Here is a 15,000-nt window from a genome sequence, read left to right as displayed (position 1 = left end):
ACAACATGATTATGAGTATGGACCGACTGGGTGAGAGAAGGAAGATAAAAGGGAGGATCTCACTTTTTTATTTTGTTGACGTCTGACTTCCAAACACACACACACACACACACACACACACACACACACACACACACACACACACACACACACACACACACACACACACACACACACACACACACACACACACACACACACACACACACAATCTCTCTCTCTCTCTCTCTCTCTCTCTCTCTCTCTCTCTCTCTCTCTCTCTCTCTCTCTCTCTCTGATATGAATGAAAAGAAAACTAATGATCTATTTCGTGCAGTGAATTTCATAAGCCTGCAAATGTTTGGCACACCATAGAATAGAGGAACAATTAAAGTGGAAGAAAACAACCTCTAATGAGTTTTACACGATGTTGGTATTATTCTTTATTGTTTCCTATTCATGTAGTAGCCTTCAGTTTTGCTATCCTTTATGACCTAGAGCAATTGGTGCAACATCCAATTTGTATTCCTGACACTCTTGGAGATAGGCCCAACATTCTTGATATTTTTCCTAGCATCTAATCATTTTGCTTATGCTGTTAGCTTATCTTCTCCGTTAGGCTTCTTCGAACACAATCTAATTTCTGCATCTTGACGTATTTCTCCAGCCCCTCCTCAGGATACCAGAAAGCGGAGGTGCTTCTGGCGTTTTGTCTTTACCAATTGGAAGGACCTGAGGAGTTATTATGCTTATTTTCCCTATAAAGATTCCTGTTTAAAGTGTCAGAGACTTGTCTCTGTGTGCTGAACGCATAACAGATGTGATAGTTTCTAGCTTGAAGCCATATGTTCCTCATTCTTTTTCTCAAACTAAACCTTCTAAACTTTGTTTTATCACAGCCTGTTCTCGTGGTATAAATGATAGAGAAGTTGCCCATAAAAGGTACTTGAGCCTTCTATCACCTGAATTTCATTAACTTTATATTTCTGCCCGGAATCATGCCAAGTCTGTTATCTTAACTTGTCAAACACTCCTTCATAAATAGAAAATGTCAAAATGTTTCAAATTCTGACTCCCTTAGAGACTTCTAGCATCTGGCCAAAAACATATCCAATAACTTTTTTTCTTCATTTTTCCCTCCTTTATTTCGTCCTGACGGCACCACTACCATCTCATCTGTTTCTAAAGCTGAATTCTTCTCTCAAACCTTTGCTAACAACTCCATTTTGAATGATTCTGGGCTTGTCCCTCCCTCTCCTTCACCCTCTGACTATTTCATGCCTTCAATCAAAGTTCATCGCAATGATGTTTTCCATGCCCTCGCTGGCTTAAACCCTCGGAAGGCTTATGGACCTTACAGGGTCCTTCGTATTGTTCTCAAAAATTGTGCTTCCGTGCTTGTACTTTGCGTGGCCAAACTTTTTCACTTAGGCCTATCGACTCCTACCTTTCCTTCTTGCTGGAAGTTTGCCTACATTCAGCCTGTTCCTAAAAAGGGTGACCGTTCTAATCCCTCAAACTACTTTCCTAAAGCTTTAATCTCTTGCTTGTCTAAAAAAATTTAATCTATCCCCAATTGAAAGATTTTTAAACATATATCACTTCAGAATCTCCTATCTGATCGCCAAAATGGCCTCCGTCACGACCACTTTACTGGTGTTCTGTCTTTCCTTACTGAGTTTTGGTCATCCTCTTTTAGAGATTTTGGTGAAACTTTTGCTTTTGCGTTAGACATATCAAAAGCTTTTGATAGAGTCTGACACAAAGCTTTGATTTCAAAACTGTCTACGTATGGTTTCCGTTGTTATTTTAGTAGTACACCAACAGCAACATGGCTTTTGTTACCCTTCTCATCTTATAAAGCTTATCATTCTGAGTAATTCAAACCTATATATACTCGTCGCAAATTGTTTGTAATGTTGATAAATATGTTTAAAATTGGTGATTTGATTGGTTTTGTTCTTTGGGCATGTACAGTAGCCACTGACCAATAAAAATAATACATCATGAATCTAAACAATCAGAGTGGTTTGTGGAGAGAAGCAACTCGATTTTAATTCAGTCTATGGAAGATGTCTGAATGGGCAGGGTGTTGCCTTGATCATATCCATTGTATCGCAAGATTTTACGAAAAGAAATAAGGTAATGACTTTATATTAATTTCTTAGCGTTCTCAGTCAGGTTAGGCTAGTTTCATTTGGTTAGATCAGTTTAATTGTATTACATAAAGTTGTTTTTTTCTGAGGAAGACGTATCAGTGGTGCGTGTCGCCTCAACTACGTTAGATTAGCTTGGTTAGGTTAGATTAGGTTAAGTTTTGGTTTGGTTTGGCTTGGTTAGGTTAGATTTAGGTAAGGTTAGGTTAGTGCAGATTAATTTAAAACAGGTTAAAATATATCTGAAAAATATCGTTTACTGCAAAATCATGTTTCCGTATGAGACGGGTGATCGGGTTAAAAAGAAATAAGCTACAGACTTGCGACGAAAACAAAAAGCATATTCATTCAAAACAGGCCGAAATTTAGGAGAAGTAGGTAGTAGACACCTACCGAAACGATAATTTACTCCCAGCAAGGTCTAATAGCAATAGTTCTGATCTCGCTAAGCGTTTCCCTTTGCTTTTCACAACTCAAGGGGATAGTCACAGCCTGCTTTCTAAAGACAACTCTCCTTCTCACAAAACTACATGCAATTACCACACACACACACTTCAATTAAAAGTCAAAATTATAAAATGGTGACTTCAAAACCAGTCTCGGAGTCCTGATCTGGGAAGGGGACCAGAAATATCCCCAAGTCGGACTGCTCTCTCGTTGGTGACACAAAATGTCTTGACACCTCCCTTGACTTTTTCTTCATTAACTTCTGTAAAATTCCCGGTCTCTCCTTTAGTGAACCTCATTTTCTTTTCCTCACCGAAACACAGCTGTCTGAGGCAACTGACAGTAGCTCATTCTCTGTTCCCTCCTACTTTATTCTCATTTTCGTTCCAAATCCGGATGTTCCGTCTATGTCCTCAACGACTCAACTTGCTCTCCTGCCCACGCTCTTGAATCTTCTGAGATTTCCACCATCTACCTTAGACTCAATAGTCATTTTCTAATTAAATTTATCTGCGATATCTATCTCTCCCCTAACTCCTCTGATTATAGTAAATCTTTGACTATTTAACTTCCAAAATGGAGTACATCTTTGGAAATTTCAATGTTCACCACTAGCTTTGGCTTTTCCTCTCCTTCCCTGACAATCCTGGTGAATTAGCCTTCAACTTTGCTATCCTCCATGACCTGGAGCAACTGGTGCAACACCCTACTCGTATCCCTGATCGACTTGGAGATCACCCAACATTCTTCATCTTTTCCTCACCATTGATCCTTCAGCTTATGCTATTACCCTGTCTTCTCCTTTGGGCTCCTCCGATCACAATCTCATTTCTGTATCTTGTCCTATTTTTCCAATCCCTCCTCAGGATCCCCCAAAGCGGAGGTGCCTCTGGCGTTTTGCTTCTGCCAGTTGGAGGGACCTGAGGAGGTATTATGCTGATTTTCCCTGTAATGATTACTGTTTCCGTGTCAGAGATCCATTTCTTTATGCTAAAAGCATAACGGAGGTGATAGTGTCTGGCATTGAGACGTACATTCCTTATTTTCTTTCTCAACCTAAGACCTTCTAAACCTTGCCTGTTCTCGTGCTATACATGATAAAGAAGTTGCCCATAAAACGTACTTGAGCCCTCAATCACCTGAATATCATGCACATTATATTTCTGCCGGAATCATGCCAAGTCTGTTCTTCAACTTGCCAAACACTCTTCATAAATAGAAAATGTCAAAATCTTTCAAACTCAAACTCCCTCGTGACTTCTGGCATCTGGCCAAAACATCTCCAATAACTTCACTTCTTCATCTTTCCCTCCTTTATTTCATCCTGATGGCACCACTGCCATCTCATCTGTCTCTAAAGCTGAACTCTCTCTCAAACCTTTGCTAACAACTCCACCTTGGATGATTCTGGGCTTGTCCTCCCTCCTCCTCCTCTGACTATTTCATGTCTTCAATCAAAATTCTTCGTAATGATGTTTTCCATGCCCTCTCTGGCCTAAACCCTCGGAAGGCTTATGGACCTGATGGGGTCCCTCCTATTGTTCTCAAAAACTGTGCTTCCGTGCTTGCACCTTGCCTGGCCAAACTCTTTCAACTATGTCTATCGACTTCTACCTTTCCTTCTTGCTGGAAGTTTGCCTACATTCAGCCTGTTCCTAAAAGGGTGACCGTTCTAATCCTCAAACTACCGTCCTATAGCTTTAATTTCTTGCTTGTCTAAAGTTATTTAATCTATCCTCAATAGGAAGATTCTCAAACATCTGTCACTTCACAATCTTCTATCTGATCGCCAGTATGGCTTCCGTCAAGGTCGCTCTACTGGTGATCTTCTGGCGTTCCTTACTGAGTCTTGGTCATCCTCTTTTAGAGATTTCGGTGAAACTTTTGCTGTCGCGTTAGACATATCAAAAGCTTTTGATAGAGTCTGGCACAAAGCTTTGATTTCAAAACTGCCCTCCTACGGTTTCTATCCTTCTCTCTGCAACTTTATCTCAAGTTTCCTTTCGACCGTTCTATTGCAGCCGTGGTAGACGGCCACTGTTCTTCTCCTAAATCTATTAACAGTGGTGTTCCTCAGGGTTCTGTCCTGTCATCCACTCTCTTTTTAATATTCATTGATGATATTCTTAACCAAACTTCTTGCCCTATCCACTTTTACGCTGATGACACCACCCTACACTTTTCACGTCTTTTCAGAGACGACCAACCCTTCAGGAAGTCAACAGATCACGTAGGGACGCCATAGAACGCTAGAACGCCTGACTTTTGATCTTTCTAAGATTTTTGATTGGGACAGAGAAAACTTAGTAGTGTTCAATGCTTCATAAACTCAATTCCTCCATCCTTCATATCATTAACACTCAGCTGTCCCAATCTTCTGCATTGAATATCCTTGGTCTATCCTTTATTCATAATCATATCATATCTTGCTAAAACAGCTTCTATGAAGTTAGGCGTTCTGCGGCGTCTCTGCTAGTTTTTCTCACTCCTTCAGCTACTAACTGTATAAGGGCCTTATCCGCCCTTGTATGGAGTATTCTCATATTTTGTGTGTTCCACTCACACATATTTATTAGATAGGGTGGAATCAAAAGCTTTTCGTCTCAACTCCCCTCCTCTGACTGATAGTCTTCAGCCTCTTTCTCACAGCAGGAATGTTGCATCTCTTTTTATCTTTTATCGCTATTTTCATGATAACTACTCTACTGTTCTTACTTACTGCATGCCTCCCCTCTTCCTGCGGCCTCGGAGCAGCAGGTTTTCTTCTTCCTCTCACCCTTATTCTGTCCAACTCGGTGATAAAAGAGTTAACCAGTACTCTCAATTATTCATATTCTCTTTTGGTAAATTCTAGAACTCCCTACCTGCTTTTGTATTTCCATCTTTCTACGACTCGACTTTTTTTACGAGGGAGGTTCCAAGATATTTGTCCCAGATTTTTGACTAACTTTATTAATCTTTAATGGAACTGGCAATCAAGTCGGTCTTTATTTATTTTTTGTTGTCCTTGGCTGGCTTCCCCTCTTGCGTAAAAAAGAGATGCCTTGTAGCGTATGATGTGTTTTGTCACATCACAGTGTATACTAGTGTGTATAAGATTGACATTTGAAAGGTCCTTGATTAATTCAATTATCAATTAATTGATTAATTCAGTAAGTCAATGTGTGGCATGAAATATACTAATGAGAAGATTGTGTTGACTGCCAAAGATCAGCTGTGTAATTATGAGTTCCTGGATAATGATGGTCCTTGTATTCCTTTTAATTCTCAATGTGAATAATTTTGAATGATAATAACTGACTACTATTTTTCTGACATGAAATGGAAACCAAATAATTGTTTGCTACTTTTTCAATCATTTTATAATGAGCATATAAATTATACATTACCACAATCACGTGGTTATTCAATTTCTGAACGTGTGTGAAATCCTGCAACGTAAGACAAAATGAAAATGAAATAGATAGATAACAATAATAGTAATGATAATAATAAAGGATCCCTCTCTAGTACTGTACATCAGCTATACTGTAAACGGTGGAAACGCGCCATTTAGTAATTAATACCAAAGAGAGGACAGGTGCATATACTCACGCCTTGAATGGTACATTTGAGTGAGATGGTGGAACCAGCCTGTAGGTGTCGTTCGCTCGGCCCCGAGATGACAGCCTCGGGCACCACCACTTCCAGGTTAATGAGGTATCCGTACCGCCCCGTCTTGGTAGACACCTGACACGGAGGTAATTCAGTTTAGGTAAAAACCGGATTATGTTTATCTCATTATTGAACAGAATGACAATACAAAAAGTGAACAACTAACAGAGAGACATTTCATTATATTTAGAATAATTTTGTGTAAGTAAGAAAGTAAGTAAGTAAGGTTTATTGCCAAACCAGTATCATAAATTCATTACAAATTGTAGATAATGTTATACATTGGCACGGCCTGCTGAGCTGAGGCTCCCTGATAGGCAGGTTTTCCTTTAAAATGTAAATAACTGCATAGCGTTATTTGGCAATGAGAGTAATATGACAATGAAAAAAGAAAACTCACTAGATTAAAGTATGAAAACGTACACTTTCATACATATATAAAACCATTCATCCCTACACCCACATGTAAAAATTAAACATACGCATAGTGTTATTTGGCAATACGAGTAATATGACAAGAAAAAAAAGGGAAAAAAAAAACTTAGTAGATAAGTGTACGAAACGAAAGTGCACTTACATACATATGACCACTTATATCTATACTCACATATAAAAATCATACATACGCAAGTGTTTACAATATGCAAGAGATATATATATATATATATATATATATATATATATATATATATATATATATATATATATATATATATATATATATATATATATATATATATATATATATATATATATATATATATATATATATATATATATATATATATATATATATATATATATATATATATATATATATATATATATATATATATATAAAGGCCCACTTGAACTGCAAGTTCCCTAAAAGGTTGGAGAGAGATTAGCCAAAAAACAAGGACAACGGTCTTGAAACTTCGTTCTTAAAAGAAGTCAAGTCGTAGGAAGATACATGGAAATGCAGAAGTAGGTAGGGAGTTCCAGAGTTTGCCAGAGAAATGTATTAATTGTATTAGAGAGTTGGACTGAATAGGGATGAGAGGAAGAAGAAAGCGTTGTACAACGAGGTGGCAGGAGGAGGGGAGGCATGCAGTTAGCAAGATCAATATAGCAGTTAGCATGAAAACAGCGATAAAAGATAGAAAGAGATGCAACATTGCAGCGGTGAGAAAGAGGCAGAAGCCAGACAGTCAGAGGAGGGGATTTGATGAGACGAAAAGCTTTTACTTTCACTCTATCTAATAAAACTGTGTGAGTGGAACCCCCCACAAACATGAGAAGAGTGCTCCTTACAAAGACGGATAAGGCCCTTGTACAGACTTAATAGTTAGAGGGGCGAGGAAAAAATCAGACAGCGACGCCTCAGAACGCCTAACTTCATAGAAGCTGTTTTGGCAAGAGATGAGATGTGAAGTTTCCAGTTAAGATTATCAGTAAAGGACAGACCAAGGATATTTAGTGTGGAAGAAGGAGACATTTGAGTGTCATTGAAGAAAGGGGATAGTTGTCTGGAAGGTTGTGTCGAGTTGATAGATGGAGGAAATGAGTTTTGAGGCATTGAAAACTACTAGATTTTCTCTGCCCCAATCGGAAATCTTAGAAAGATCAGAAGTCAGGCGTTCTGTGGCGTCCCTGCGTGATCTGTTGACTTCCTGAAGGGTTGGTCGTCTCTGAAAGGACGTGGAAAGATGTAGGTGGTATCATCAGCGTAGGAGTGGATGGGGCAAGAAGTTTGGTTGAGAAGATCATTACTGAATAATAGAAAGAGAGTGGGTGACAGGACAGAACCCTGAGGAACACCACTATTAATAGATTTAGGAGAAGAACAGTGGCCGTCTACCACAGCAACAATAGAACGGTCTGAAAGGAAACTTGAGATAAAGTTGCAGAGAGAAGGATAGAAACCGTACGAGGGCAGTTTGAAAGTCAAAACTTTGTGCCAAACTCTGCCGAAAGCTTTGGATATGTCTAACGCGACAGCAAAAGTTTCACCGAAATCTCTAAAGAGGATGACCAAGACTCAGTAAGGAAAGCCAGAAGATCACCAGTAGAGCGACCTTGACGGAAGCCATACTGACGATCAGAGAAGATTGTGAAGTGACAGATATTGTTTGAGAATCTTCCTATTCAGGATAGATTCAAAAACTTTAGACAAGCAAGAGATTAAAGCTATAGGACGGTAGTTTGAGGGATTAGAACGGTCACCCTTTTAGGAACAGGCTGAATGTAGGCAAACTTCCAGCAAGAAGGAAAGGTAGAAGTCGATAGACAAAGTTGAAAGAGTTTGGCCAGGCAAGGTGCAAGCACGGAAGCACAGTTTTTGAGAACAATAGGAGGGACCCCATCAGGCCCATAAGCCTTCCGAGGATTTAGGTCAGCGAGGGCATCTAAAACATCATTACGAAGAATTTCAATTGTAGACATGAAATAGTCAGAGGGAGGAGGAGAGGAGGACAAGCCCAGAATCATCCAAGGTGGAGTTGTGAGCAAAGGTTTGAGAGAAGAGTTCAGCTTTAGAGACAGAAGAGATGGCAGTGGTGCCATCAGGATGAAATAAAGGAGGAAAGATGAAGAAGTGAAGTTATTTGAGATGTTTTGGCTAGATGCCAGAAGTCACGAGGAGTTTGAGTTTGAAAGATTTTGACATTTTCTATTTATGAAAGAGTGTTTGGCAAGTTGAAGAACAGACTTGGCATGATTCCGGGCAGAAATATAAAGTGCATGAGATTCAGGAGATGGAAGGCTCAAGTACCTTTTGTGGGCAACCTCTCTATCATGTATAGCACGAGAACAGGCTGAGTTAAACCAAGGTTTAGAAGGTTTAGGTTGAGAAAAGAATGAGGAATGTACGCCTCCATGCCAGACACTATCACCTCTGTTATGCGTTCAGCACAAAGAGATGGGTCTCTGACACGGAAGCAGTAATCATTCCAGGAAAATCAGCATAATACCTCCTCAGGTCCCCCAACTGGCAGAGGCAAAACGCCAGAGGCACCTTCGCTTTGGGGATCCTGAGGAGGATTGGAGAAATAGGACAAGATACAGAAATGAGATTGTGATCGGAGGAGCCCAACGGAGATGATAGGGTGACAGCATAAGCAGAAGGATTAGAGGTGAGGAAGAGATCAAGAATGTTGGGCGTGTCTCCAAGACGGTCAGGAATACGAGTAGGGTGTTGCACCAGTTGCTCTAGGTCATGGAGGATAGCAAAGTTGAAGGCTAGTTCACCAGGATGGTCAGTGAAGGAGAGGAAAGCCAAAGCTGGTGGTGAACATTGAAATCTCCAAGAAAGGAAATCTCAGCGAAAGGGTAGAGGGACAGAATGTGCTCCACTTTGGAAGTTAAATAGTCAAAGAATTTACTATAGTCAGAAGAGTTAGGGAAGAGATAAACAGCACAGATGAATTTAGTTTGAGAGTGACTGTTAAGTCGAAGCCAGATGGTGGAAAACTCGGAAGATTCAAGAGTGTGGGCAGGAGATCAAGATAAGTCGTTGCGAACAAAGACACAACATCCAGCATTGGAAGGAAAATGAGGATAGAGAAAGTAGCAGGGAACAGAGAAAGGGCTACTGTCAGTTGCCTCAGACAGTTGTGTTTCGGTGAGGAAAAGAAGATAGGGTTTAGTAGAGGAGAGGTGGTGTTCTACAGGTTGAAAATTAGATCGAAGACCGCAAATATTGCAGAAGTTAATGAAGAAAAAGTCGAGGGAGGTGTCAAGACATTTTAGGTTGCCCCCAAGAGAACAGTCCGACCTGGGGACCTTTCTGGTCCCCTCTCCAGAAAGGGACTCCGAGGCTGGATTTGGAGTCGTCATATTATGAATTTTGAATTTTAAGTGAAGGGTGTGTGTGTGTGATAAGTACACAAGTATGTGAAGAAGGAGAGTTGTCTTTAGAGGACAGGCTGTGACTGCCCCCTTGAGTTGTGTGACACAAAGGGGAATGTTCAGCGAGATCACAACTAGCTTTAATGGAAAGTTCACAGCACCCCCTGAACTAGTGCTATATAGGTAGTGCTATATATTTTTAATGTATTGAAATATTCTTTAGTTTTCCTTTTCAACTGAAAAAAAAGTTACCAATATTTAATGGTGACAGGGAAATAATCCATAATTGAGGACCAAAGTAAAAAATGCTTTTCTTAAATAGTGTTGCACGGAATTAGGGACAGTCCAAATTCAGGTTTCTTCCTCTAATTGCGTGTGGTGAATCAACAAATTTAAATATATTGATGTTTGGTAAATTTCTAGTGGATTTCAAGATAAAGAAAATGACAAAGCACCTATGTATTAAAAAAAAATAGATCCAATAGGTTGTGTTCAGAATATACTGCATCTGTTGACTCAAATTTTCCATATAAAAATGCATCGTATAATTTCATTTTGCATTGCTTTTTATTTCTCTAGAAAAGAGGGCCATATACAGTCCCAAAATGATACACAATAAATGAAGTGAAAGAAACAGAGTGAATAGTAAACACTTAACAAGACCTCGGTGGTAAGTGGATTGCGTATTTTACATAAAATGCTACACATCCTGGACAGTTTCAAATACACACTGTTTATATGGTAGTTCCAATTAAGATTACTACCATTGTAAACACTTAGAAATTTTATATGTGTAACACATTGCAGAATTTCACTATTAAGCATAAAATTTACTTTCCAGGTAGTTATATATATTTTGGGTAAATTGTGCTAATGCAGACTGCAGATCCACTGACACGAAAACCACGTTTTGCATTCTGACAAAATATTATTTTTCTTTAAATAATGCTTTAGTCGAGTGGATATAACTTTTTCGAGTATTTTGCTGGATGCAGGAAATATGAATATGGTCGATAATTATTAATGTCATTTCTGCTTCCTGTCTTATGAATTGGAATTACTTTAGCAGTTTTAAATTGCTAGGGAAAATACCAGATTTCAATGTAAGATTTATAATGTGAGTTAGAGGTGTGGTTATCTCAGTGAATGTTTGACGTAGTATTGTTATCGTATATCATCATAATCAAGAGTGATTGTGGTAAAGGAGCGGAAGTGATTCAGTAAATACATCGAAAGTAAGAGTGGAGTAAGTGTGTGTGTGTGTGTGTGTGTGTGTGTGTGTGTGTGTGTGTGTGTGTGTGTGTGTGTGTGTGTGTGTGTGTGTGTGTGTTGTGTTTGTGTGTGTGTGTGAGAGAGAGAGAGAGAGAGAGAGAGAGAGAGAGAGAGAGAGAGAGACGTGCCTTCTGATTAATTTCAAGTTTAGGTTTAATGGCAGGCACACAACACTGCGACAAACGCTCCACCAATATTGGTCTGTTAAGTGGGATTGTGATCCACCAGACCGTGATTACCAAAGACATTTTTCCACTGACGTCCGTTTCTATAAGCACGTCATGATTGCTTGCCGAGAATAGTCTCAAGACCGACAAGATAGTCTATCAATGTGATTACCATTTCCGAGCTTATCAGACACTTCGAGAAATGTGACGCTATATAATACTAGTGTAAATAGAATTTCAAAAGTTTGGGACGTACTGAAAAAAAAGTATCATGATTGAGTAACATCCAAGTAACTGGGAATTTTAAACGAAGGCATGAAGTTCGGGTCTTCACCAAAGTGATGTAGCTGGTTTGCCCTGCGGAGAGAGAGAGAGAGAGAGAGAGAGAGAGAGAGAGAGAGAGAGAGAGAGAGAGAGAGAGAGAGAGAGAGAGAGAGAGAGAGAATGAAAATTAAGTGGATAGTAGGATCAAGTACCAGTATGGGATGAAGTCACGTGGAAGTACAGTGAGCTCAAAGGACTTAGAGGAAAACATTACACATAAATTACCTGATGTTGCGTCATCAGCCTGCACAAGCTGATGCATGTAACCATGGAATTTGCGCTTTAAGATGGAAATCAAATCCATTCTTGAAGACGCAGGAGCTCGCTTCCCTAAACATAGTGATTGCTTACATCATATCATTATTTAATTTTCAGGGTACGCAAAACCTTACTCATAATGTGTTTCAACGTACACGCGTGATTCTGACAAGTGTGGGAGTGGCGTGATATTAAACCTCAACATTTATCACTCTCTATTGGGCAATCAATTTCATCCTTTAGGGGAGTAATCTAATGGTGGTAGATTTATTGAGCGGCGCTGAGAGAGCCCACCGAGCGAGGCTTTAAGACTTAATGGGATGAATTCTCCGATATGGCGCCAGCTCACACCACCGCCGACCTCCACCTTGCCTCAGCAGCAGCTTTTTGATAAATAAACCAACTTCCGCCACAATAGCGGGAGGAGTGAAGCGTGACTTACGTGGCCACTTCATTTATTCGGCAAAATTGTAAACATTGAATTCTGCAAAAGACAATAATTACTTAACGGATATATACTTCTACGTCTTAGATTTTGCAGTATATATTTGACGATATAATAAAACATGTAAATACTGCATAACACTCTCTTCGTGCCTTTGAATGTTTTGTTTTGATATGAATTTTGCCACGCAGATCAATCCGTATTCCACATCCACCAGCGGTTGCCTGAGTAACCATCAGCAGTGGCATCCTTGTTGTGGCCTTCCATTACCGATGATAGGCTCTTAAGAAAGTTGCGAAGATGGCTGATATTGTGGGGAGAGCAGGCTAGTGGTGGAATCAAACTCGCACTTAACAAAGGGAAGCGTAGCAGTGCAAAGAAAGTGAATGAGGTCACAAAGAAATTATTTCATTATGATAATAAGTGAGATATTAAAGTGAGAGAATGTACACATTTATTGACGATAACTTTGTGTACGTCAGTAGTGTTTAGAAGCGCTCATAAACTTTGTTCCTTTGAGCTACAGGTGACCAAGTATGATGTGTTATATAATCAATTAAGTAAAGTTTAGGTGATGAGAACAAATGGGAAAACTTGCTATGTGCTGGTGATTTATTGATGCCATAAAGGTGTGACGGAAAATTGGAAATTGACTGAGTTATGGCACCGCGACAAGATCATATGGTTCCGCTTAGGGTTACTACAGAGAATTATGTCTTCCATTCAGAACTTACCGTGACTCTGGACTGAACTACCAACCTTAAGACCATAAGCTACTGTACTAAGAGCCACCTGTAATCAGGAAAGGGTAGAGGATGTTGTCTTTAAAATAACAAAACGCTATTCTAAAATTCATACACCATGGACCACCAAGTTCGATCCATAGTTTACAAATCTAAAGAAAATGCAAAAGTAGATAAGATGAACTACTCATAAATAAAATAGATAAATAGATAGATAAGGTATAACCACAACAGTTCTATTCCATCTTGTTGTGTACTCGAAACTGACAGATCCTGCTCAAGAATACATTAGATTTTACTGTCGTTTCCATAACTTGGTGTACTGTGGAGTCTTGCCTGGCAAGGTTTCGGACACTTGGCCCTCTCCGACTGGTGTTTCCAAAATGGTTTCTCTCCTGAATATGCTTCCTATAGCGGATACGGTCGTGGCGAGGACAGCTCAGACCTTTTCAGAGTTGCCAATGTGGTGAGACTCATGCCGTTCAGTAAGAATCTCAACGGAATGCGCTGGATGATAATCTAAGCTCAACTTACTGCTCATACACACACTTGTGGAGAAAACGTAAAGCTATCTCAACCAAAGTGCTATTAAGCGACGCTTTTAGAATATGTTTATTAGTAATCGCCTTTCACATCATACAAAGACGGCTTCGTCAAGTTGCTGCTTCCCCACAGAGGTTTTGGAAACTTTTGCTCCAGTGGATTGGAAAGCACGGTACATATACGATTTTGTACCAAGGAATTCCCCTCTCAGTCGAGCTCGAGCCATTCTAGACCTTCTGGTGGAGACTTGAGGTCTCCCTCAAGCATTAATAGTTCTTAGGACGCTCTGCTCGTTACTTTATGGTAAAAATTACTGAATTCACACTCCCTTCTTTCATTACAACTGTCGCTATTTTCACTACTTCTTGCTGTACCTAATGTTATTGCGGCAGCAGCAATAGCAGCAGTAGCAGTAGCAGCAGTAGCAGCAGAAACAGCAGCAGCAGTAGCAGCAGCAGCAGTAGCAGCAGCAACAATAATAACAACATAAACAACAATTATAACTATTTCTACTACTACTAATACTGTTAGTACTACTACTAGTACTAACACCACTACTACTACTATTACTACTACTACTACTACTACTACTACTACTACTACTACTACTACCACCACTACTGCTACTACTACTGCTACCACTTGCTACTGCTACTGCTGCTGCTACTGCTACTGCTACTGCTGCCACTGCTACTGTTGTTGATGCCACTATTGCTGCTGCTGCTGCTGCTGCTGCTACTGCTACTGCACTTACCTGCTGCACAACTGCTGCTGCTGTTGCTGCTGCTGCTGCTGCTGCTGCTGCTGCACCTACTACTGCACCACTGCTACCACTGCTGCTGCTGCTGCTGCTGCTGACTATTGCTACTGCTGCTGCTACTACTGATGATGCTAATGTTGATGCTGAGGCTAGCTTACTACTACTACTACTACTACTACTACTACTACTACTACTACTACTACTACTACTACTACTACTACTACTACTACTACTACTACTACTACTACTACTACTACTACTACAACTACTACTCCCATTGCTGCTGCTGCTGCTGTTGCCAAATCACATACCACAATATAATTTATGAAACACAAACTTGTGAAGAAAACATGCCACTGGTAAATGAAACTGGAGAGGACTACATAGATGCGTATTAGTTCGCTGCATTACCTGGCATTCGTAG

The 15,000-nt window shown here is 39.8% G+C and overlaps 1 protein-coding gene across 1 annotated transcript in view; it reads right to left on the bottom strand.

Moving 5' to 3' along the window:
* The window catches only part of LOC123518294 (zwei Ig domain protein zig-8-like), a 98,328-nt gene that overhangs the window by 17,286 nt on the left and 66,042 nt on the right, over nt 1–15,000 (bottom strand). The window contains exons 4-5 of the mRNA XM_045279030.1: nt 14,988–15,000; nt 6,177–6,311 (exon numbers count right to left, since the gene is read on the bottom strand). The exon at nt 14,988–15,000 is cut by the window's right edge and continues 149 nt beyond it. Coding sequence (XP_045134965.1) covers nt 6,177–6,311; nt 14,988–15,000 — 148 coding nt within the window. The remainder of the gene's footprint in view (nt 1–6,176; nt 6,312–14,987) is intronic.

This window comes from Portunus trituberculatus, chromosome 43, assembly GCF_017591435.1.
Source record: "Portunus trituberculatus isolate SZX2019 chromosome 43, ASM1759143v1, whole genome shotgun sequence".
In the NCBI taxonomy this organism is placed as follows: domain Eukaryota; kingdom Metazoa; phylum Arthropoda; class Malacostraca; order Decapoda; family Portunidae; genus Portunus; species Portunus trituberculatus.
Note: the sequence above shows the minus strand (reverse complement) of the source record. Positions and strands in the feature narration are given on the sequence as shown.